This window comes from Pristiophorus japonicus, chromosome 1, assembly GCF_044704955.1.
Source record: "Pristiophorus japonicus isolate sPriJap1 chromosome 1, sPriJap1.hap1, whole genome shotgun sequence".
Classification (NCBI taxonomy): Eukaryota; Metazoa; Chordata; class Chondrichthyes; family Pristiophoridae; genus Pristiophorus; species Pristiophorus japonicus.
In genome coordinates, this window is record NC_091977.1 from 251,481,509 (window position 1) to 251,507,749 (window position 26,241).

General features: G+C 46.0%; 1 protein-coding gene across 2 annotated transcripts in view; it reads left to right on the forward strand.

The window, feature by feature from the left end:
* Positions 1 to 22,023, forward strand: part of LOC139269666 (zinc finger protein 235-like) — a 75,137-nt gene extending 53,114 nt beyond the window's left edge. For both annotated transcript variants that reach the window (XM_070888388.1, XM_070888387.1), the window contains exon 2: positions 14,216 to 22,023. In XM_070888388.1, the coding sequence (XP_070744489.1) occupies positions 14,566 to 15,660 (1,095 nt within the window). In that variant the 5' untranslated portion in view covers positions 14,216 to 14,565 and the 3' untranslated portion in view covers positions 15,661 to 22,023. The remainder of the gene's footprint in view (positions 1 to 14,215) is intronic.
* Positions 22,024 to 26,241: the final 4,218 nt, after the last annotated feature.

Genomic DNA, 26,241 nt, shown 5'->3' on the forward strand with positions numbered 1-26,241 from the left:
TGTTCCCTGAGATTGGAGGGGTCAATAACCAGGGGGCATAGATTTAAGGCTTTCGGTAGATAATTGCCCATTTAACACCAATATAAGTGCCGAAATTCAGTTTATCGCCCATATTTGATGATAAATGGAAACTAGCGTCCGATTATTGCCCATTTATCGCCGGTGCAACTTTCGGCATACAGGAATGAGCTGAATTGCCCAGCCTATTTTAAAAAAAAATCTGATGTCCTCACTCGTGCAAGGCCCATAGTACTGTTTATAATGGAAACTAAAGCCCAAATATCGTCCAGATTATCGCCGTGCTACTTTCAGCATTTCACCCAAATGATCACTCGCCCGAAAAAACGCTCAAGAAAAGCTGCACTCACCTGACCTTAATCCGACAGTATGGAAGAAATTTAATAAAAGGCTGCTTGAAGTGGATGGGTGCATTGAAGTAATTCGTGAGTGATTTTAAGGGCGTTTTAGAATCTTGCCAATCATCTAATCACATTGTGATTAATTTTGAGTATTTGTTGAGGAAAATTTAAGAATTTTGAAGACTGATTAAGGCACTTATAGTGATGGGACCTGTAATTTCTCAAACAGTATTGATGACTACTCACATGCTGCAGAATAGAGATAGGAGAAGGTTTATTGTAGAGTATTATGTGCCCAATCAAAGAGGTGGCAGACTGCTGAGAAGGAGGAGACGTTACACCCAACGCATTTACAGGGATAAACGATCGTACCTGGACTTGTCCGATAACACGTACGTTAGAAGGCTGCGCTTCCGAAAGGAGGTCATCAGTGAGAGATGCCAGCTAATTAAGGGAGATCGGGAGATCTGCAGCCTACCAGCACCATCAGAACTGTAGCAGTTTCCTTCTGCAAATTGGGCTCCTTTCAGGCCTCAGTTGACGACATTTGTGGTATCTCTCAGCACGCCTCACATTGCTGCATTCGACAGGTGACTGAAGCTCTTTACGCAAACAGGATAGACTTTATAAATTACCCTATGACCAGGGAGGCACATAGTGAGAGAGCTTTGGGGTTTTTGAGAATAGCAAACTTCCCCAAATTGCGGGCGCAATAGACCTTATGCACATCGCCCTGCGAGCACCTTTACAGGATGCAGAGGTGTTTCGGAACCAAAAGGGATTCCGTTCCCTGAATGTGCAGCTCGTTGTCGACCACAAGCAAATAAGCATGGCAGTAAATTTTCCAGGGAGCATCCATGATGCGCACATCTTGCGTGAAAGCATGTCTATGACCTGTTTAAGAGTCAGCCACAAGGTCATGGTTGGATGCTGGGGGATAAAGGATATGGTCTTGCCAGCTGGCTCATGACCCCCCCCCCCCCCACCCCCGGCGTAAGCCCCAGACAGAAGCCGAGAAGCGCTACAACGAAAGTCATATAGCCACACGCAATATCATCGAAAAGATAATAGGAGTGCTGAAGTGCCTGGACCACTCAGGAGGCAACCTACAATACAACTCTGACCAGGTCACTGAGTTCTTTGTGGTGTGCTGCATGTTGCATAACCTAGCTATCAGGAGAGGACAACAATTGCCAGATGGGACCGCTGGTCCACCTCAGGAAAGAGGGGAGGTAGAAGTGGAGGACGAGGAGCTCTGGGAGGTCAATCAGCCTGGCGATGAACCCATGCCCCCACCCCCACCCACGCTACTGGAAAAGCCCCGTGGTAGTTACGCAGCTGCAAGACTGTTGCGTCAGCAGCTCATAAATGAACGCTTTGCGTGAAGTTATGTTGGTGACAGTTACAGTTGTGTTACGTTTCAGCCTTGCCTGGCCTGGCCCTTGTATTGTACCTTACCTTATTAGAAGACACTGCACAGCCTCCCGTTGTACCTGGGGAGTTGGAAAACATAACTGAGGTGCGTAGAGGGGGAGACATGAGAATGCTTGCACTGTGCAGGCATATGTATGAGGAGCAACACTGCAATAAATGTGAACGAGAGACGTTACATATAATTAACATGAGAGTACAGAAGAGTACAGAAGCTGCATGCATAACATTACATCATTCATATGTTATAATCAAATGGCATTAAATTACTTTAAATTACCACTGGTTAACACATTACTCACGTGGCGTAAGATCTGCACCCATGGGTGGCAGAACGATTATGCGTGCCTACTAAGGCTGCGGCACACTCCTTGAGATCAGTCAATGCGTAAAGATCAGCAGGCCCTCCTCCGGTCCACCTCCACTCTGCCTGATTATTAGGTATCTTCCTCTGCAAACGTGACAAGAGCATGGTATAAGCTAATTGGAGGATGAAACACAACAGTTATTGTAATCCACAATTAGTCACCCCACATGCTATTCATCTTTAACGTTATATGCTAATACGGTTTGTATCCAATGGATGCATGGTTATAACATCTGCATTCAGAGAAAATATTTAATAGATCGTGTTTAGGAACTAATGCTTAACAGCAACCCTCCCGCATACACTCTCCAGGAAAGGCCCCATCCCTGGGCCGTGCCATTCGGCGCCTGAGGGGAGGGAGCCGGGTTATTACAATCGATGGAGATCCCCGAGGGGGGGTAAATCAGAACCGCTGAGCTCGGCAATGACAGGACCATGGGGGGTTGGGGGGGCACCGTGTCTCTGGGCTGTGATAGGAGGCCTCCATGTGGCTGAAGCTAATGTCCCAAAGTATCCCAGGGCAGACAGTGAGCCAAGGCAGCTCTTCCCCAGTTCAGGCTGGATCACTGTGTGACTGACAGCAGCTGGAGAGACTCACACCGTCTGGGCAAAGCTGACTGGACCCCTCAGCACTCAGTCGTGCCCCCATCCACCAAGCTAACCAAAAAGGAGACGGTGCCCAAGTTAAAGATTTGCACACAGCATACAAGCAGCGATATCATTTAATAATTCTCCTTCTAAACTAAAGTGGTAGAAATGCCAAGTGTTTGCGGTCTGTCTGCTCCCAGTCATTCCTTTGGCCCCAATTTCCGATCAAAGCGTTTAAATAATAATTAATACTGTCGATTAAGTTGAAGGCATCTCAGCAACATTAGAGTTAAAGGGCGCAGGTTCTGACCCTAGTCCAAATCCTAACAGGGAGCTACCCAAGATTACCCAGCTTAATTACAATCCGGCAGATTTACATTCTAATTAATGAGTCAGTGCATCATTACAATTATAAATTTAATAATTTAATAATTTAATACTTACTCTTGTGGATGAAACAAGACTGTTCCAGCGCTTGCGGGTCTGACTCTCTTATATCATGGGTTGCCAATGATACTATCGCGGCAATATCCGCCCATATTTGTTGATATACACTTGGGGGGGAGTGTTTCCCACGCCCACCCAGGGTTAATTGGCCCCACGAAGTCTCTACCTCATGGACTAAGGCCTCGTTCGCTTCTTCGGAGAAGGCTTTCGCTCTCCTTCTCCCTCCAACCTCCCCAACACTTCCTCCCGACTCCTCGTGTTCCATCTCCATGTTATCCGATTACTTTTTTTCTCAATTCCTTCAAATTCACAAGCCTCCACAAACCTTCCTTCAAAAATCCTTTCTCTCTCTCCCACCCTTTGCCTTCTGAGCATGCGCAGATGACCTCTGACCTCCCGAATCACGGGAAAAGTTCTTTGCCTGAAAAAAAAAGCGCATGAGCAGAACGACCGTTGCTATGGACGTCAGCCTTGCATGACTGAATACATCGCTATCACCCATTTCACATCGCTAAGGCTATCACCCAAATTAAAAAGGCGAAACTAGCAGTTTTAAAAATGGGCGATATTCCGGCGATCCTGAAAAAAAACACTAACTGTGGAAATATCTCCCATTTTGGGACGATAGCGATCATAGTGGAAAGTCTTACATAGAAACATAGAAATTAAGTGCAGGAGTAGGCCATTCGGACCTTCGATCCTGCACCACCATTCACTAAGATCATGGCTGATCATTCACCTCAGTACCCCTTTCCTGCTTTCTCTCCATACCCCTTGATCCCTTTAGCCGTAAGGGCCATATCTAACTCCCTCTTGAATATATCCAATGAACTGGCATCAACCAACTTTCTGCGGTAGGGAATTCCACAGGTTAACAACTCTCTGAGTAAAGAAGTTTCTCCTCATCTCAGTCCTAAATGGCTTACCCCTTATCCTTAGACTATGTCCCCTGGTCCTGGACTTCCCCAACATCTGGAAAATTCTTCCTGCATCTAACCTGTCCAGTCCCGTCAGAATTTTATAGGTTTCTATGAGATCCCCTCTCGTGCTTCTAAACTCCAGTGAATACAGGCCGAGTCGATCCAGTCTCTCCTCATATGTCAGTCCTGCCATCCCGGGAATCAGTCTAGTGAACCTTCGCTGTACTCCCTCAATAGCAAGAACGTCCTTCCTCAGATTAGGAGACCAAAACTGAATACAATATTCCAGGTGAGGCCTCACTAACGCCTTGTACAACTGCAGTAAGACCTCCCTGCTCCTATACTCAAATCCCCTAGCTATGAAGGCCAACATACCATTTGCCTTCTTCACCACCTGCTGTATCTGCATGCCAAGTTTCAATGACTGATGTACCATGACACCCAGGTCTCGTTGCACCTCCCCTTTTCCTAATCTGCCGCCATTCAGATCATATTCTGCCTTTGTGTTTTTGCCACCAAAGTGGATAACCTCACATTTATCCACATTATACTGCATCTGACACGTGTTTACCCACTCACCTAACCTGTCCAAGTCACCCTGCAGCCTTTTGGCGGCCTCCTCACAGCTCACACCGCCACCCAGCTTAGTATCATCTGCAAACTTGGAGATATTACACTCAATTCCCTCATCCAAATCATTAATGTATATTGTAAATAGCTGGGATCCCATCAACATTTGGAGCTAACCCTTAAAGTAGTTGGTAGAAGGATTAGAGAGGAGATGAGGAAGCATTTCTTCACCCAAAGGGTGATGGGAGTCTGGAACTCACTGCCTGAAAGGGCGGTAGAGGCAGAAACCCTCATCACGTTCAAAAGGTACTTGGATATGCACTTAAAGAGTCATAACCTACTGGGCTATGGATCTAGTGCTGACATTTTCCATGATTCTATAAATAGTTTCTATTTTCCAAATCAGGGACAAATCAGAGCCAGAAAGCTATAGGCGCATCAGTGTGACCTCGATCACAGGGAAGATGCTTGAAGGGAACCCAAGAGATGCTGTTTATGATCACTGGGGAAGAGAAGGGGCCATTAGAAATACTGACATGGCTTCCGGAAAAGGAGGTTGTGTCTTACAAACTAGTTTGAGCTTGTGAAGAAGTTGCCAGGTTGGTGGATGAGGGGAATCTATTTGACATTGTCTACCTCAGAGGTGTCAAACACATTTTCTATGGTGGGCCTGATCTGATATCCTGGCACTTGGTGTGGGCCACATTCAGCAAAAGTTATTATAATAGATGAAGATAAACTATATCGGTACTTACTTACAGTTAGATTTTATTTCCTGCTCCTGTTACTTCCGATCCTGCCAACTCTGAGCTTGAACCATTGCATCAACATTTGGAGCAAATGACTGGGCTCAGCCCTATCTTTGATAAAAACACGAGGACTCCTTGTCACCACAGAACCTTGTGTCGCCACCACTGACCCTGGAAGTGAATTCCACAGCCTCACAACTCTCTGTGGAAAGAAGTTTCTCCTGATCACTGTTCTAAATCACTTAGATTTAATCTGGTATCTGTGGCTCCTTGTCTTGACACCTCAACCACTGGAAACAGCTTGCTTCTATCGACCACATCCCATCTTTCACCATTTTAAACATTTATATCTTATTGCCATGGAATATGTGCTGAATACAAGAAGGATGTGTCCCAGCAGAAAGGAGACAAAGTCAGAATGGGCCAGAGACTGAGTGACTGACCATTCTGGTCAGGAATGCATCGATCTTGTTTGACTTCCTGTACTCCTGATTTGTTTACAACCATAACTGTCTGCCTCGGTGATTATTAGCGATAACCCAAAAGCACACAATACTCTCTGCTGCACACACCTTGTAAACATTATTTCTCGACCTCCACAGCGAGGAGGAAAACTGCAAGAAGAGGGGAAACGAGAAGCCCTTCCTTCCCATGGCAATCTGCGTGCTTTACTCTGCAACCTTTACTCTTCAAATCAAATAACTCCCTGCGGGCTCTTTTCAAGGTTTCTTTGGTGACATTTTTCACACAGTTTGGAAATATTGACAACACGACCGACTTGCATCATCATTGACATCACTATGACTATTGACAACACAATCCACCTGCATCATTAGTGACATCACTATGACTATTGACAACACAACCCACCTACATCATAGATGACATCACTATGACTTGACAACGCAACCCACCTGCATCATCAGTGACATCACAATAACTATTGACACTGAACAATTTAGGGTTTGTGGTTGGGGTCTTGGGGTTCGGGACAGGTGTTACATTTAAGGGTTCATGGTTATGGTCAGGACTAGGGGTTAGTAGTTAAGATTAGAGGTTAGTGGTTATGCTTATGGGGTTAGGTTAGGGATAGAATCTACTTTTGACAACGCTAGTGTGACTAGATGCATCCTTTTGCATTTCATGTTTTTTAACGTCACAGAAGATTCTCTTAACAGGCTGAGAGAAACAAAAGAGGAAATAGCAGAGGCTCTGATCATCATTTTCCAGTCCTCTCTGGATACTGTGGTGCCAGAGGACTGCTAACATTGTACCTTTGTTTAAAAAGGGAGACAGGGATAGTCCGAGTAATTACAGGCCAGTTAGCCAAACCTCAGTGATGGAAAAAAATCCCCAGCGACAGGTTAAATCTTCATTTGGAAAGACATGGATTAATCAAGGACAGTCAGCATGGATTTGTCAAAGGAAGATCGTGTCTGACTAACTTGATTGAATTTTTCGAGGCGGTAACCAGGAGGGTCGATGAGGGCAATACGTATGATGTAGTGTATATGGATTTTAGCAAAGTTTTTCATAAGGTCCCACATGGCAGACTGGTCACGAAAGTAAAAGTCTATGGGATCCAGGGCAAAGTGGCTATTTGATCCAAAATTGGCTCAGAGGCAGGAAGCAAAGAGTAATGGTTGATGAATGTTTTTGTGATCATTGGGGTTCCGCAGGGCTCAGTGCTGGGTTCCTTACTTTTTGTGGTACATATCAATGACTTGGACTTGAATGTTGGGGTATGATTAAAAAGTTTGCAGATGACACTAAAATAAGCTGTGTGGTTATGCTTGAACTGTTGTAAGTGGTTTCCCTTAGGTGTTTGACGCATCCCCACGTTACTCTAGTTCTAGACCTGGGAGTGATTACTGTACTGAACAGATGAATGAGTCACGGACAAATACCTCGGTCTCAACCGGCAATGCTTTATTAAAGCTAAACACATATCTGCACCCAGTAAAACCACACACACCCTGGTGTGTAAAACAAACAAATGCAGTACAATACACAGTGTGTCCTGTCTAACAGGCCCCTAACGCGAAGTACCCCAACGACTAAAACACCTCCCCTGTAAACCCTTAAGAATTTGGTTGGGAGAACGCACAATACCCCCTCATACCGTAGCTGTGATCTTAAAAGATGTGTATGCAGAACTGCTCACCGATTTCACTGGCTTACTCGCTGCTTCTTCCGACGAAAAGGTGTCTCTTCTGGTTTCTTCGCTCCGCCACAATATGGAGGGTTAGATTCTTGTAGGGGCGAAGCAGCGAGGCAAGAGCAAGAGCTATGTCCACATGGCATGCTTTTATCCCAAGTTCGTTTGTCTTTTCAGGCTGAATAAAGTTTGTTTCGAGGCTTCCTGTGGGTATGTCTTCTGCTTTTACCCAATAAAGTTCCTTGTTTTCGAGGCTTCCTGTGTTTGAGTCCAGTGATGGGTTTTCGCTTCCAGGCAGGCTTAATGGCTCTCTATTGTTCTGGTAACTCATCCAAGTAATCACTGATTGATATGGTCACCTTGCCTAACAATGGACTCCATTAGCCCACCTCCTGCCTTATGTTGGCCATTGTCATTCCAGACTCCTTGCCCATCATTCTCAGTCCAACATGGAGCCGCACAAACAGCTTCCAGCTTTCTTTCTGTGGTAAGAAAAGTATTAAATGCAATGTCCAGACAATGTCCAATAAATGCTTGGGGGTTCGATGCTTCCAGTCTTTACACTGTATAAAACACTGGTTAGGCCGCAGCTGGAGTACTGTGTGCAGTTCTGGTCACTACATTACAGGAAAAATGTGATTGCACTGGAAAGGATGCAGAGGAGATTTACAAGGATGTTGCCTGGGCTGGAGAATTTTGGCTATGAGGAAAGATTGGAGGGTCTGTTTTCTTTGGAACAGAGGAGGCTAAGGGGAGACCTTATTGAGATGTAGAAAATTATGAGGGGCCTGGATAGAGTGGATAGGAAGGACCTGTTTCCCTTGGCAGAGGGGTCAACAATCAGGGGGCATAGATTAAAAGTAATTGGGGGGGGGGTTGAGAGGAGATATGAGGAGAAATGTCTTCACCCAGAGGGTGGTGGGGGTCTGGAAGTCACTGCCTGAAAGGGTTGGTAGAGGCAGAATCCCTCACCACATTTAAAAAATACTTGGATGGGCACTTAAAGTGCCATAACCTACAGCGCTACGGACCAAGAGCTGGAAAGTGGGATCAGGCTGGATAGCTCGTGGTTGGTCAGCGCATTCACGATGGGCTGAAATGGCCTCCTTCTGTGCTGTAAATTTCTATGATTCGATGATTCACAAAACAGCCTCAAGAATTGTTTATTCAAGCAACCTTCTTTCTCACCCGTGCCTGATTTCCTCCGTTCTTTCACATCTTGACATTTCCCAGAGAAAACGACATCAGAGACATTAGACATTGTGATTTTGGGACAAGATCAGGCGGATCCAGGATTTGCGCAGGTTACATCCAATCATCGGCCTGCCTGAAAAGGGCTTCTGACTATAACCTGTCACCAGACCCCACCAATTGCCATGTGATTCCGCCGTCATATCTTCTTCCATTACCAGCCTTTGGTCCTCCTGGAGTTGGTTTCACCACCAAGACCATCCCCAATACTGAGGTTCTCTGATTCCCATTTATAGTCTCAGTGTAAGTGGTTCCTGGATTTTGTGTCACAATATAAATGGTCCCTGGATTTGGTGTCCCAGTATTAGTAATCTCTGGATTTTGTGTCCCAGTGTAAATGCTCCCTGAATTTGGTGTCTCAGTGTCAGTGGTCCCTGGATTTGGTGACTCAGTGTAAGTTGTCCCCACAGAGTTGATTTCCGAGGCCCTGCCCTCTCATAGGGTTCCCGAGGCCCCACTCCCACACAGAGCAGGTTCCCATGCGAGGCCCACTGAGTCAGGATATAAAGAGACCATGCGCTGTTCCTCCTCCCACTGCCTGGGGGAATGGGGAAGATATTTAAAAGGACAGTGACTCCCCTTTTTCTGCATATTTATATTTAAACAACAGTCTCATTTATCTTGGAGTAAGGAGGTATTCACTAACAGAACTCCTATTAATAGTCGCTCCCTTCTGAACTGTGTAGTGATTGTAAACCTGTTTCTTTCAGTGACTTGAGCCTTTCTGAAATATCTCACTATTTTTGAAGATCCATTTGACTTGATTGTTTAATTTTGAAAGACTTCAGATGGGAACCTCAAACAAACTGTCATGTCATGATTTCACAGGTTCACCAGAGTCATCAGGCTTTGGATATAGAAGGTAAAAACAGCAATCACAGCGGGGAGAAACAGAACACGTGTTCTGTGTGTGATCGCACCTTCAACCACTTCTCTAGCCTGTGAGACTCTTCCACCCACATGCATCAACAGTGTAAATGTGGGGACTGTGGGAACAGATTAATTTGCCCGTCTGAGGTGGAAACTCATGGATACAGTCACACCGGGTAGAGGCCGATCACCTCTGAGTGTGGAAAAAGATTCACTCACATCTCACCTTCTAGCACACTAGCATGTTTGCAATGTGGAGAATCCATTCACTGCTCTGTATGTGGAAAGGGATTCAATCGATCATCCCATTTACTGATACAAGAGCACAGTCACACCAGCGAGAGACTGTTTAGGTATTTCACGTGTGGGAAGGGATTCACTCCATTGTTCCAACTGTTGACACTCCCGAGTGTCCACATTGGGAACTGTTGCTTTAAATACTCTTACTGTGAGTAAAGGTTTCACATTTCAAAGCAGCTGATGCACAATCAGCACCTTCATACTGGAGAGAGGCTGTTTAAATATTCTGTGTGTGGGAAGAAATTCACCCCACATGCTGAGACACCAGTGAGTTCACGTGTGACTGCAGGGCTTCGATTCTGCTGTTATCCAAGACTGAACCATGGGAGAATGCCCATCCACTTGAGGGTTTTTATGTGAATTATTGATTAATTCTATCACAATCGGATCACAGAAAATAATTCTCCATTCATTAATTGTGGCGTTCAATGGCGCCACTGTTACCTAGCATGCCCCGTGGGGGTGAATGTGCCCTATTCACACTGGAGGAGCCCAGCACGCAGATGCAGGGCCGTGCGGTATTTGGAACAGGTGCAGTGTGACTTTGATCAGAGCTGTGGGGATGCTGGAGATGGAGAGTCTGGAGTAAAAACAGAAAAAGCTGGAAATCTCAGCAGCTCAGGCAGCATCTATGGAGAGAAATCGAGTTAACGTTTCGGGTTGATGACCCTTCGTCAGAACTGGCGAATGTTCAAAATGAACAGATTCTTAAGCAGCACTGAAAGGGGGTGGGGAGTAAAGAACAAAAGGGAAGGTCTGTGATAGGGTGGAAGACAGGAGAGATTGAGAGACAAAAGGGATGATGGGCCGACTTGAGATGGTAATATCAGAAGTTAGAAAAAAATAAGAATGTATGAGAAAGTTGGGTCAAAGCAGTGAAAAATGGTAAAAAGACAAAACTAAAAGCTCTTTATCTGAATGCACGCAGCATTCATAACAAGATGGTTGATGTGCAGACATTTAAGGAGATATTTTATAACTCTCAACAAAAATATATTACAGAGAAGGAAATACTTTAAGGGAGAAACACCCGTGGCTAACTAAGGAAATAAGGGATGGTATCAAATTGAAAACAAGGGCATACAATGTAGCCAAGACTGGTGGGAGACTGGTGGATCAGGACATTTTTAACAACCAGCACAGGACAACTAAAAAAATAATAACGAGAGAAGATGGATTATGAGAGTAAACTAGCAAGAAATATAAAAACAGATAGTACGAGCTTTTACAGGTACATAAAAAGGAAGAGGTTAGCTAAAGTAAACGTTGGTCCCCTAGAGAATGATACTGGGGAATTAATAATGGGGAACAGGGAAATGGCAGAGACTTTGAACAAATATTTTGTATCGGTCTTCATGGTAGAAGACACTAAAAAGATCCCAATAATAGATAATCAAGGGGCTATAGGGAGGGAGGAACTTAATATAATCACTATCACTAGAGAAAAAGTACTTGGTAAAATAATGGGACGATAGGTGGACAAGTCCCCCGGACCTGATGGCCTCCATCCGAGGGTCTTAAAAGAAGTGGCTACAGAGATCGTGGATGCATTGGTTACAATCTACCAAAATTCCCTGGAGTCTGGAGAGGTCCCAGCGGATTGGAAAACTGCAAATGTAACACTCCTATTTAAAAAAGGAGGGAGACAGAAAGCAGTACACTATAGACCAGTTAGCCTAACATCTGTGGTTGAGAAAATGCTAGAGTCCATTATTAAGAAAGTGGTAGCAGGACATTTGGTAAATCATAATACAGTCAAGCAGAGTCAGCATGGTTTTATGAAAGGGTAATCATGTTTGACAAATTTGCTGGAGTTCTTTGAGGATGTAACAAGCAGGGTGGATAAGGGGGAACCAGTGGATGTGGTTTATTTGGATTTCCAGAAGGTGCACAAGAACTCATGGGGTTGGGGGTAATATATTAGCATGGATAGAAGATTGGCTAACTAACAGAAAACAGAGAGCCGGGATAAATGGGTCATTTTCCAGTTGGCAAACGGTAACTAGTGGTGTGCCACAGGGATTGGTGCTGGGGCCTCAACTATTTACAGTCTATATTAATGACTTGGATTAAGGGTTACTGCACAAGATAAGAGCTCACAGGGTTAGGGGTAATATATTAGCATGGATAGAAGATTGGCTAATGTAGCCAAGTTTGCTGATGATACAAAGCTGGGTGGGAAAGCAAGTTGTGAGGAGGACACAAAGAATCTGCAAAGGGAAATAGACAGGCAAACATTTGGCAAAGGGAGTATAATGTGAGAAAGTGTGAGGTTATCCAGTTTGGCAGGAAAAACAAAGAACAAATTATTATTTAAATGGAGAGAGATTACAAAATGCTACAGTACAGAGGGACCTGGGGTCCTTGTGCATGAAACACAAAAAGTTAGTATGCAGGTACAGCAAGTAATCAGGAAGGCAAATGGAATATTGGCCTTCATTGCCAGGGGGATGAAGGATGAAAGCGGGAAAGCCCTGCTACAACTGTACAAGGTATTGGTGAGACCACATCTGGAATACTGCGTAGTTATGGTTTCCTTATTTAAGGAGGGATATACTTGCATTGGAGGCAGTTCAAAGAAGGATCACTAGGTTGATTCCTGAAATGAAGGGGTTTACATGTGAAAGATTGAGCAGGTTGGGCCTATACTCATTGGAGTTTAGAAGAATGAGAGGTGATCTTATTGAAACATATAAGATACTGAGGGGGCTCGACAAGGTAGATGCAGAGAGGATGTTTCCATTTGTGAGGGAATCTAGAACTAGAGTAAGAATAAGTGGTTGCCCATTCAGAACTGAGATGAGGTGGAATTTCTTCTCTCAGAGGGTTGTAAATCTGTGGACTTCTCTGCCGCAGGGAACTGTCGAGGCTGGGTCATCGAATAATCTTATTGAATAGCCATGATCTTATTAAATGGCGGAGCAGGCTCGAGGGGCCAACTGGCCTACTTTTCCTCCTATTTCTTATGTTATGTTCTTATTAGTTTAGAAAGGGAGTGAATGGCAGGGTAATTACCAGCTGCCATGGGAAAAAGAGTGAGAGAAAAAATACATTAGAGCAAAATATGGACAGAGGTTAAAGTCTGTTAATATTGAGTCCAGAAGGCTGTAAAGTGCCTAAACAAAAGATGAGATGCTGTTCCTCGAGCTTGCGTTGAGCTTCATTGGAACAGTGTAGGAGTCCGAGGACGGAGAGGTCAGAGTGGGAGTGGAGCGGAGAATTAAATTGACAGGTGCCTGGATGCTCGGGGTCACGCTTATGGACTGAACGGAGGTGTTCCGCAAAGCAGTTACCCAATCTGCATTTGGTCTCCCCAAAGGAGAGGAGTCCACATCGTGAGCAGCGAATACAGTATACTAAATTGAAAGAAGTACAAGTAAATCGCTGTTTCACCTGGAAGGAGTGTTTGAGGTCCTCGGCAATGGGAAGGGAGACAGTGTGGGTCTGGAGACCCAGTTTTGCAGCGGATGAAAGGTGGTGGGATGCAGGGGTGGTGGTTGGGCTTCATAAGCATCTGGCGTAAGCCGCAAGTCCTGAATAGGTTCCACGTTTGCAACTCCGGTGCTTTTTCCCAGGAGCAGGCCCAGGTTAAGGACACAACTATTTGTACTAATAAAATACCCGCTGTGTCTCTGATTGGCTCTTCATCATTACATGACCTATTGTTGATTGGTCCCCTCAGAGGATAAGCCCAAGTTCTGACTGACTTTGCAAATTGTAATTTGATCCATTCTGACTTCATAAGCCATAGAGGACAAATCTCGAACAGCCCAGCAAAAGCACCCAAGTTTCAGCCGAAGTCCCTTGGCCCAGCGCAAGTGCATCCCTCCCCCAGCCGAAGTGGAGCACATCCGTGGCCATTTTAGTATAGAAGCAGAGAGTGGGCGGGGCTTCAGGGTCCCAGTGACCAGGAGAGAAAATCATTGCCTCATTGATTTTATTCTCACTCTGCACACAGGGGTTGTAGCATTGAACTCAACCAGAGCAGAGGGAGGGAGGGAGAAAACTGAGGATGGAGGAAAAAAATGTTGGAGGTGGTGCGATGTGTTTGGATTTCAGCACAGGGAGGAGGGAGAGCGTGTGGGATGGGAATTACAGCCTTGGGGGAACAAAAGAGGAAAGAATGTTCCATAGAAACTAGAATTGTCTGTCCTCAATTTCTATCCTGCACTTCCAGTGCTGACTTTTGTTAACTCCTTTCACAGGATATTAGAAGGGGAGGATTTCAGACGGGAAACACGAACCAAACATGATGTCAAGATCTGACAGAGTCACTTGATTCATCTGAATATCATCGACCTTTCAATCTGGAAGGAGAAATGATTGTCTTTAGGAAAAGATTTCAAACATCAGTGTGACTGGAAAAAGCACCGAGATTACACACACCCGAGTGAGAGTGTTCCAGTGCACTGACTGTGGAAAGAGCTTTAGCCAGTTACACAGCCTGAAAAATATCACACCATTCACAGCGGGTTGTTACCGTACACGTGTTCTGTGTCTGTGACGAAGCATCAACTGATCATCCAACCTGGAGAGACACAAGGACACTCGCACCATGGAGAAACCGTGGAAATGTGGGGACTGTGGGAAGGGATTTAATTACCCATCCCTGCTGGAAACTCATCGACGCAGTCACACTGGGGAGAGGCCGTTCACCTGCTCCGTGTGTGAGAAGGGATTCACTCGTTCAGATCACCTTCTAACACACCAACGAGTTCACACTGGAGAGAGGCCGTTCACCTGCACCGTGTGTGGGAAGGAATTCACTCGGTCATCCAACTTCACTGAACACCGGCATGTTCACACTGATGAGAGACCTTTTAAATGCTCTGACTGTGGGAAAAGCTTTAAAACCTCTCGGGAACTAAGTCAACACCAGCGAGTTCACACCGGGGAGAGGCCGTTCACTTGCTCTCAATGCGGGAAGAGGTTCACGAAGTCATCCACCTTGCTGACACACCAGCGAGTTCACACTGGCGAGAGACCATTTATCTGCTTCATATGTGGGAAGGGGTTTGTTTCATCATCTTATCATCTGAGCCACCAGCGAGCTCACACTGGAGAGAGGTCGTTCATCTGCTCTGAGTGTGGGAAGGGATTCACTAATTCACCCGAACTTCTGGCTCATAAGCAAGTTCACACCTGGGAGAGACCTTTTACCTGTTCCGTGTGTGGGACGGGATTCACTCGCTCATCCCAGCTCATTGCACACCAACGCATTCACACCAATAAGAGACCGTTTAAATGTTCTGACTGTGAGAAGAGCTTTAAAAGCAGAAATGATCTGATGAAACACGAACGCACTCACACTGGAGAGAGGCCGTTCATCTGCTCCGAGTGTGGGAAGGGATTCACTGATTCATCCACCCTGCTGACACACCAGCGAGTTCACACTGGGGAGAGGCCGTTCACCTGCTCTGAGTGTGGGAAGGGATTCACTCAGTCATCCAACCTGCTGAAACACCAGCGAGTTCACACTGGGGAGAGGCCATTCACCTGCTCTATGTGTGGGAAGGGCTTCACGCAGTTATCCAACCTGCTGACACACCAGCGCGTTCACACTGGGGAAAAGCCGTTCACCTGCTCCGTGTGTGGGAAGCGATTCACTCAGTCATCCAACCTGCTGACACACCAGCGAGTTCACAAGTGACTGCAAGTTTTAGATACTGCTGTTATTGTTGCTGTTAATCACATCCAGGACTGAACCATGTTCACTGACAGTTGGGGTTTGTTGCTGTTGATGTAATTAATTCCTGTAACCGGGCTGGAGTTTAATTTTCTGGATATGATAGAATCATAGAGTGGTAGGGATGGACAGATTTTTGAACAATAAAGGAGTCAAGGGTTATGGGGAGCGGGCAGGGAAGTGGAGTTGAGGCCAAGATCAGATCAGCCATGATCTTATCGAATGACGGAGCAGGCTCGAGGGGCCAAATGGCTTACTTCTGTTCCATTTGGCCTGTCAAGTCCGTGCTAGCTCTCTGCAAGAGTACTTCAGCTAGTCCCTTTTCCCATAGTCCTGCAAATCTTTTTCTTCAGGTACTTATCCAATTCCTTTTTTAAAAGCCACGATTGAATCTGCCTCCAACTCCCTCTCAAGCAGTGCATTACAGATCCTAACCACTCGCTGCGTAAAAAAGTTTTTCTTCACGTTGACTTTGGTTCTTTTGCTAATCACCTTGAATCTGTGTCCTCTGGTTCTCGACCCTTCCACCATTGGGAACAGTTTCTCGCTATCTACTCTATCAAGACTCTCCATGATTTTGAACAGCTCGATCAAACCTCCTCTCAACCTTCTCTGCTCCAAGGAGAACAACCCCAGCTTCTCCAATCATCCACGTAACTGATTTCCCTCATCCCTAGAACCTTTCTTGTAAATCTTTTCTGCACCCTCTATCAAACAACTGTCAAATAAATCAGCTTTGTTTCTGTTGTATATGCTGACTATGGATGTATTCTATGTGTAGTCACTGTGAGATTGTATAAAATGGAGACTTATTTACCTGATGTACTATCAATAAGGTTCACACCGTGTACATACATGCTGTACATGCTGGCACCACTAGAGGCTGCAACTGGTGGAGACCGGGGGTTTCCTGCCCTGGTGGCAGGGCCCTGTATAAAAGGTTGCACACCATGCTTGCACAGTACTCTGGAGTTTGGAATAAAGGACCAAGGTCACTACAGTTCAAGTACAACACATTGTCTTGTGGAGTCATTCATAACTACACTATAGACATAACAACTGGCGACGAGAATAAGGACTTTCACGATCATGGCTACCTTTGGCACACTAAAAGACTTTGCAGAGGGTGATGATTGGGATGCCTTCACGGAAAGGCTCGAGCAATATTTTGTGGCAAACGACCTGGCAGGGGAGACGGACACATTGGCGGAGAAGCGCAAGGCTATACTGCTGACCAGTTGTGGGCCCGAGGTCTACCGCCTTGTTAGGGACTTGCTGACCCTCACGAAGGCCAAGGATAAGACATATAATGAGCTGACTGAACTAATTCACGACCAACTTAAACCAAAGGAGAGCATCCTCACGGCCAGGCACAGATTCTACACACACTGCAGACCTGAGGGCCAGGAGATTGCAAAATATGCTGCCAACCTCAGGAGACTTGCGGCACCGAGTGATTTTGGCATGCACCTCAACGAAGCATTGCGAGACATCTTCGTTATAGGAATTGGCCATGAGGGCCTCCTTCACAAGCTATTATCTGCCGACACCACAGTCAACCTGCAGAAGGCCATCAGCATCAGTCAGGCGTTCATGACCTCGACCTGCAGCACCAAGCAAATCATTCAGCCTGTGGACTCAAACTCGGCAAGTACTATACACAGAATGGTGCCTTTCACAGGTAAGACTGTAGAACGTGGCTCTGTCCAGGGCAGAGAGCACCGACCTCAAGGTGCCAGAACTCAGAGTCCACCGAGGGGTGCAAATCGAATAGCACCATGCTGGCGTTGCAGAGGAAACCATAGAGTTCACCAGTGTCGGTTTGCTGAGTACGTGTGCAAAGCCTGCAACATGAAGGGCCACCTCCGGCGTATGTGTAAAAGAAATACGACTCACCGTCTGGCAGAAGAGTCGGTAGATGACTTTGAATCCGGCGGGGAGTATGATGATTTGGCCAGAGAGGCAGCTCAGCCCCAAGAAGAAGTGTATGGAGTGTATACCTGCACCACCGATTGTCCTCCAGTGAAGATGGAAGTTGAGATAAACGGCGTTCCAGTCTTCATGGAAGTGGACACGGGAGCGAACCAGTCAGTGATGACTCAGGATGCCTTCGAGAGGCTGTGGAACGAAAAACAACCCGAGTTGGTTCCAGTACAGGAAAAGTTGCGCACCTACACCAAGGAACCAATCCCAGTCCTTGGTAGTGCGGATGTAAGTGTAATCCACAATGGCGTGGTGCATAAGTTACCTCTGTGGATTGTTGCAGGTGATGGCTCAATGCTACTCGGAAGAAGGTGGATGGGGAAGATCCAGTCGAAATGGGAAGACCTCTTCACTCCAGCAATCAATGTCCCCTGTGCTCAGAGGCAGAGCAAAACCTTACCTTCGCTTGGGCCAGGCACCAGAGAACAGACCAGCGCAGCACCTGAGGCACAGACTGTCCACCACGACCGCGTGGCAATGATCCGACCGGAACGATCTAAAAATACCAGTGACAGGACTTCTGGGGAGGAAGATCGAATTCACAGGTACTCTTCCAGCGTTTGTGGCAGAATCGCGGGAGAGAAGGATCAAGGCAGTCAACCTCGAGAACCGAGACAAGATGGCGTTCCTGCTGCAGCGAGGAGCATCGTGGCTGAAAAAAAAGATGGCCGTGGCAACATCACGAGGTGCAATGCTGAGGGACCAACACCTGGAGTCCAACAAAGGATCTGATTGGGGTAAAGCCAGCCGGGTTCTCTTAAAGGAGACCCGCAACCAACTGAACTTAAAGAGACATTGTATGCATGGCAATCAATGTAACGAACCGATTAAGATTGTGAACAGAATGTTGTTGCGAGATGTCAGTACTAGTCCTAATGTAAAGAACCAAATGTTGTTGCGTGATGTTGGGAATAGAGTGTCCCCAAGAGCAGCAAGCGAGCGAATTCGGGAGGGTAAGGGCGCTGAGCCTGATACCCTGCCCCACGCTGCAGGCACCTGATGGCACCATTCGCCCGGACCTGGAAATGAAAACGGCGCCAATACGCGCAGTCGGCCACTGTTGCCCACCACTTGGGTGGCGATGGCGAACCCCTGGGCCCAGCCGCCTCCCCAAATGAGTTCCCCAAATGGGACCTGGAACAGCCAGGTTCCAATACCGTGAGAGAGCAGGCAGAAGATTTTGCAGCCTTCAAAGGAGGACAGAGAAGCCACACACATCTGTGGCTCTGCCCACCATTAGGTAACGGCAAAGGCCCTGAGTCCTGGCTCAGTGAGCGAACCAAGCCCACCCCGCTAGCAGGGGACGCAGCGCTGCGATCAGACGACTAGGACCCCATCCGGTTGCTCTGGAACTAGCGTCCTCGCATACCTGTACTGCTGCCTCAGTACTGACCATGACTAAACCATGAATGCAATCTACCCATCCCAACTGTAAAACGTAATGAATGTAAGTCACGGAACCAAGGTGTCACGATACAAACGGGAATTTTTTTTTTCCTTTCTTTGTACATGCACTGTGTCTGATCCTATATGTTAATGTAACGGGCCAGCTGCATGATCTCTCTGTGGGGGGGGGGAGGGTAGAGGAATGGATGTATGTAGCCATGGACACACACATGGATCACACCCAGAACCCATTGGAATCTCCACTGCATCATCGAACCATCCAATCTGATCACCACTACCCAACGTTGTGGCAAAAAGACTTGGGGGTTAACAGGGAGAGAGCCAAACCAAAGCACAGCCAAGGTGCAAGGGCTATTGGCACTTAAGTCTGGGGAGAGCTAAGCCAGAGCACATAGTGCAAAGGTAATTGGCACAAAGGACTTGGGGGAGAGTGATGTTGTATATGCTGACGATGGATGTACTCTATGTGTAGTCACTGTGAGATTGTATAAGATGGAGACTTGTTTATCTGATGTACTATCAATAAGGTTCACACCGTGTACATACATGCTGGCACCACTAGAGGGTGCAACTGGTGGAGACCGGGGGTTTCCTGCCCTGGTGGAAGGGCCTTGACAAAAGGCTGCACACCATGCATGCACAGCACTCTGGAGTTTGGAATAAAGGCCCAAGGTCACTACAGTTCAAGTCTTGTGGAGTCATTCATAACTACACGATAGACATCACAGTTTTCTACATACAGTGAGTCGATTCCTTGATTTCTCCAAGAGGATTGATGTCCAAATTGATGTCCTGTTACCAACTGTTCCATTTTTCAGCCTATTTTCCTTTGTTAAAGGAAGACTTGTATTTATAAAGTGCCTTTCACTACCTCAGGATGTCCCAAAGCCCTTTACAACCAATGAGTTACCTTTTAAATGCAGTCGATGCTGTAATGTAGGAAATGCAGCAACTAATTTGCACACAACAGGCTCCCACAGACTGCAGTGTGATAATGACTAAATAATCTGTTTCAGTGATGTTGGTTGAGGGATAAATATTCACCAGAACACCGGGGAGAACTCCTTCTACTCTATCCAACTTGTGCTGTACCTGCCCTGGGAATGTTTGGGACAGTGTAGAGGGAGCTTTACCCTGTATCTTAACCATACTGTACTTGGCCTGGGAATGTTTGACGGGGAGTGTTGAGCGAGCTTTACTCTGTATCTAAACTGTGCTGAACCAGCCCTGGGAGTGTTTGATGGGACAGTGTAGAGTGAGCTTTACTCTGTATCTGACCTGTGCTGTACCTGCCCTGCGAGTGTGTGATAGGATAGTGTAGAGGGAGGATAGTTTAGTATATTGTATTCGCTGCTCACGATGCGGTCTCCTCTACATTGGGGAGACCAAGCATAGATTGGGTGATCGCTTTGCAGAACACCTCCGTTCAGTCTGCAAGTGTGACCCTGAGCTTCCAGTCGCCTGTCACTTTATTTCTCCACTCCATTCCACTCTGACCTCTCCGTCCTCGGTCTCCTACACTGTTCCAATGAAGCTCAACGCAAGCTCGAGGAACAACACCTCATCTTTTGTTTAGGCACTTTACAGCCTTCTGGACTCAACATCGAGTTCAACAATTTCAGAGCGTAACCACTGCCAATCTTTGGCTCCCTATCATTCTCCCGCCCCCCCCCCCCCCACCCCCACACCCCCGGGGCTTGTTTCTTTTTTTCTCCTTGTCTCTAATGGCAGCTGGTCATTATACAGCCATTCACACCCTATCTTGACTAAAGTTTTTCTCACTCCTGCCATTACCATTTCAATTTGGACCATCATCCCTTTTGTCTCTCTAATCTCTCCTGTCTTCCAACCTATCACAGACCTTCCCTTTTGTTCTTTCTTCCCCTCCCCCTTTCAGTGCTTATTAAGAATCTGTTCTTTCCGATCATACTCCAGTTCTGATGAAGTGTCATCGATCCGAAACATTAACTCTGCTTCCTCTCCACAGATACTGCCTGACCCGCTGAGATTTCCAGCATTTTCTGTTTTTATTCCAGATTCCAGCATCCGCAGTATTTTGCTTTTGTATAAGTGAAGAGGGAGCTTTACTGGTATCTAGTTGTGCTGTACATGCCCTGGAAGTTTTTGATGGGACGGTGAAGAGGGAATTTTACTCTTTATCTAACCTGTGCTGTTCTTGCCCTGTGATTGTTTAATGGGGCTGTGTAAAGGGAGTTTTACTCTGTATTTAACCCCTGCAATACTGTTTTGGCAGCTTTTGACTGCACTATTTGGAGGGAGGTTTATTCTGTATCTAACCTGTGCTATACCTGCCCTGGGAATGTTTGATGCGACAGTGTTGTAGGATTGAGCTTATTTCTCTCTTGATACTGTTAATTGTTATATGAGAAATGTGTGACGGGTAAGCTTGGCTAAATGTTGTATAAGTGCTATGAGAAGCCAAGAAGCAAAGCATGATGGTAAATTAAGCTAATGTAATGCTTAGTGCAAAGTTTTAACGTACGAAGTGCTGACCAAGTATAGACTACAGTTGGCATCTGTGAAAACTCATGTAAAGCTGTTTGTGCAAGAGCTTGCAGAATAAGGAACAAAGCAGGCAGCCACATAGGCGAGTGCGATACAAACCACAGAAGGAATGTTGATAATTGCAGAAGTACAGATTGTCAGGTGTACCGTGGGCACCCAGACAGCTGCCGACTGTCACGTACACTCGAGGGGAGAAAGATTTAAGAGAGGAACACAGCAACCCATCGGCGCGCAGAAACAGAGAAGAATATCTTCAGTCAACAGAACACATTAGGAAAGAGCCTGCCCCCCAGTCACTCGGAGGGCTTCGCTGAGGTTCCAAGGAACAGACTGTGACTATCGCCTCGTTAAGTATCACCTCTCTGTACTAAGAAGTAAATTGCTTAATAAACCTGTTGCATTTGTAAACAATATACCTGCATCCTGCATGGTTTGTTTTAGTCACAAATAAGTCTAGTAAAAGAGGTATTCAAAACCTAGTGTAGAGGGAGCTTTACTCTGTATCTAACCCGTGCTGTAATCTTCCAAAATTTCTTATGAGGCTCGGTATCAAATTTTTTTTTCCGTCTTATAACACCCCTGTGAAGTGTCTTGGAACATTTTACTTTGTTAAAGGTGCTATATAAATACAAGTTATAGAATCATAAAAATTGACGGCACTGAAGGAGACCATTTCGGCCGATCGTGTCCGCGCCAGCTGACAAAGAGCTAGCCAGCCTAATCCCACTTTCCAGCTGTTACGCCCCTTCAAGGGCATATCCAAGAACTTGTTAAATGTGGTGAGGGTTTCTGCCCCCACCACCCTTTCAGGCAGTGAGTTCGAGACCCCCACCACCCTCTGAGTGAAAAAAATTCCCTCAAATCCTCTCCAAACCTCCTATCAATTACTTTAAATCTATGCCCCCTGGTTGTTGACCCCTCTGCTAAGGGAATCAAGTCCTTCCTATCCACTCTATCTGAGCCCCTCATAATTTTATACACCTCAATAAGGTCGTCCTCAGCCTCCTCTGTTCCAAAGAAAACAAACCCAGCCTGTCCAATCTTTCCTCACAGCTAAAATTCTCCAGTCCAGGCAACACCCTCGTAAATCTCCTCTCTAATGTCTCTCTGTAGAGAGTCAAATCCCCTCTCTAATGCAATCACACATTTCGTGTAATGTGGTGACCAGAACTGCACGCAGTACTCGAGCTATGGCCTAACTAGTGTTTTATGCGCTTCAAGCATAACCTCCCTGCTTCTTGTATTCTATGCCTTGGCTAATAAAGGCAAGTATTCTGTCTGCCTTGTTGTTGTTTATGTACAGTACCTGGGGCTGAGCCTTTTGGTGATGATTTGAATTTGATGTCCTCGAGTTACTGACTCACCGACTAGTGGAAATAGTTTTTCCTCATTTACCTGATCAAATTTTGACCACTCCCTCAGATCTCCAATTACCCTTTGTTCTAATGAAAAGAGCCCCAGTTTCTCCAATCTCTCCTGATAACTAAAGCCTCTCTTCCCTGGTATCATCTCAGTGAATCTCTCTGCACCCTCTCCATGGCCTTGACATCCTTCCTGGTGGAAGATGTCCCAAAACCTGACACAATATTGGAACTGCAGCCTAACCAATGATTTGTACAGGTTTACATGACCTCTGCCCTTTTGTACTCTGCACCCCTATTTGTAAACACTAAGATCCCATGTGTTTTAAACCACTTTATGAACATGCCCTCCCACTTTTAAAGGTTTGTATATCTGAAGCCCTTGTAGGTTTTAGACATATTAACATAACGTGGCTAAAACACATTGACATCAAATAGCTGAATAATGTGCATTATGGGAAAGAGAAGTTTAGTCTGAGTGAGAAAATCAAACCGGTACTTCACTGCAGACAGGTCGCTATGGCAACATTGATAAGACATTCCATTCACTGAACCCACTGGTTGGAATCTGTAATCAGATCAGGGGAAAGAACAGGGTTTGTCTGTTATTAACCACAATATAAGCTTAAACCAGAGTGAGTAATAGAATAGATTAGATTATAATGTGTGATGTTTATACCTATAATTGTGAAACTATAAGAAATAACCACTAACAGCAGTCAGGGTAGTTTAGTGATAATGAGAAAATTACTGAATAAAAGTCACTGCTGGGAACCAGGGAAAGTGTCCTTGTAAATCACAGATTAGAGAAGTTCCAGCTGTCTTTTCCTCGCTTCCCGCCAAAACCCAGCAGAGAAGACAAAGAAGAGTCCGGTGCCAGAGATGGATCACTGCAGGGTATAAAAGTGAGGGGGAGACTGATGTAAGGGGGCAGTCGGGACTGGAGACACCGGAGATCAAGCTCAGGGCGCCCGAGGTTCCAGCCAATGGGTTGACCTCGTGTCAGTTACAGTGGACACACGGGACTTGCATGTTTACTCTGATTGATGGCTCAATATAAGGTATGGTAGAGGACAGAGAATATGCTCATCTTATATTTCTTAAGATATTAAAGTTACTGACACTAGATTCTAAGCCTTCTAATTAATAAGACAAGACATTGGCTAGAATCTTACACATCTTCACTGTTCTACTCATCCACTCCTTATAAATGTTTCACATTTAATGTACATTTTATCTTTTTCTAACTCATAAAATGTATCAATTCATTTCTTGACATGTAATTTGATCTGACATCTACCCGCCCCATTTACTCACCTGTGAACTCACACTGAAGTCACTTACAGTCCTCTTCATAGTTGTCTATGGAACCTCTTTTGGTGTCATCTGGAGATTTTGATCTTGTGCCCCATATACCCAAGCCCAGATCATTTCTCTATATTGAGAAGAGCAATGGTCCTCACACTGACCCTGGGGGATACCACTGTTTACATCCCCAGTCTGAAGAACATCCATTTAACCACTACGCTCTGTGTTCTGCCTTTTACCCAACTTCCTATCCACGTGCCCCACTCCCTTTAATACCGTGAGCCTTAATTTGATCAACAAGCCTCCTGTCCGGCAGCTTATCAAAGACACAACGTAGAAACATAGAAAATAGGTGCAGGAGTAGGCCATTCGGTCCTTCGAGCCTGCACCACCATTCAATATGATCATGGCTGATCATGCAACTTCAGTACCCCATTCCTGCTTTCTCTCCATACCCCTTGATCCCTTTAGCCGTAAAGGCCACATCTAACTCCCCTTTGAATATATCCAATGAACTGGCCTCAACAACTTTCTGTGGTAGAGAATTCCACGGGTTCACAATTCTCTTGAGTGAAGAAGTTTCTCCTCATCTCAGTCCTAAATGGCTTACCCCTTATCCTTAGACTGTGACTCCTGGTTCTGGACTTCCCCAACATCGGGAACATTCTTCCTGCATCTAACCTGTCCAATCCCGTCAGAATTTTATATGTTTCTATGAGATCCCCTCTCATTCTTCTAAATTCCAGTGAATATAAGCCCAGTCTTTCTTTATATGTCAGTCCTGCCATCCCGGGAATCAACCTGGTGAACCTTCGCTGCACTCTCTCAATAGCAAGAATGTCCTTCCTCAGATTAGGAGACCAAAACTGCACACAATACTTAAGGTGTGGTCTCACGAAGGCCCTGTACAAATGCAGTAAGACCTCCCTGCTCCTATACTCAAATCCCCTCGCTATGAAGGCCAGCATGCCATTTGCTTTCTTTACTGCCTGCTGTACCTGCATGCCTACCTTCAATGACTGATGTACCATGGCACCCAGGTCTCATTGCACCTCCCCTTTTACTAATCTGTCACCATTCAGATTGCATACACTGCATTTCCCTTCTCACTACACCGTGATTTCCTCAAATCCCTGCTGTCTGTCCTGAATGAATCCATTTCATTAGCACATGTTGCAAAGTTTGCTCCACCCCACAAGGTTCCATCTGTTTAAAGCCATAACAGAAAGGTCCAGTTTCCTCCTGGAGTTTAAGAGAAATCAGTTTTAACAATGGGGCAGAGTCTCAGCTAATGAGGGCAATCTGGGCTCAGCCCCGCCCACTGGGTGGCACGAGCCCCGCCCCTCGCACACTCCAATTGATTGGAGGACCAACTGCCCGCTCAGTTCTCCAGCCCCGCCCCTGATCTTCCTATTGGTCCGGAGCTGCTGTCAATCACCTAGGCAGTATGAGCTGAGCAGCGGGGTGGTGGGGCGACTGTCGGTGAGGCAGCGGGTGAGGGATGGGCGGAGGGAGGGAGTTCATAAACCCCAGGGGGACGCGGGCTTCACACACACCGAATGCGAGGCCAGACCGAGAGAAAACTCCACATTATCTGCCTCCCCACAACTAGCCGCCAGTTTCAGTTACCCGGAAGGGCTGGGAAATCCCCAGTGAGTCAGGGAGCGTCAGTAACTGAAGGAGAAATGGTAACATTTCTAGGAGAAACACTCACCAAAAATGGGAGATATTACAGAGGGAAAGCTAAGATGGAATGACAGAATATGGGAAAGAGGGATGGAGGCAGAGTCAGCATCTTCTGAGAAGGAGAGGGAGGGAAACCAGTGAGTGCAGAACTGAACCCAGCCAGAATCAGCACCTTCAGGGGAGAGGGAGGGGAACCAGTGAGTGTAGAACTGAACCCAGCCAGAATCAGCACCTTCAGGGGAGAGGGAGGGGAACCAGTGAGTGTAGAACTGAA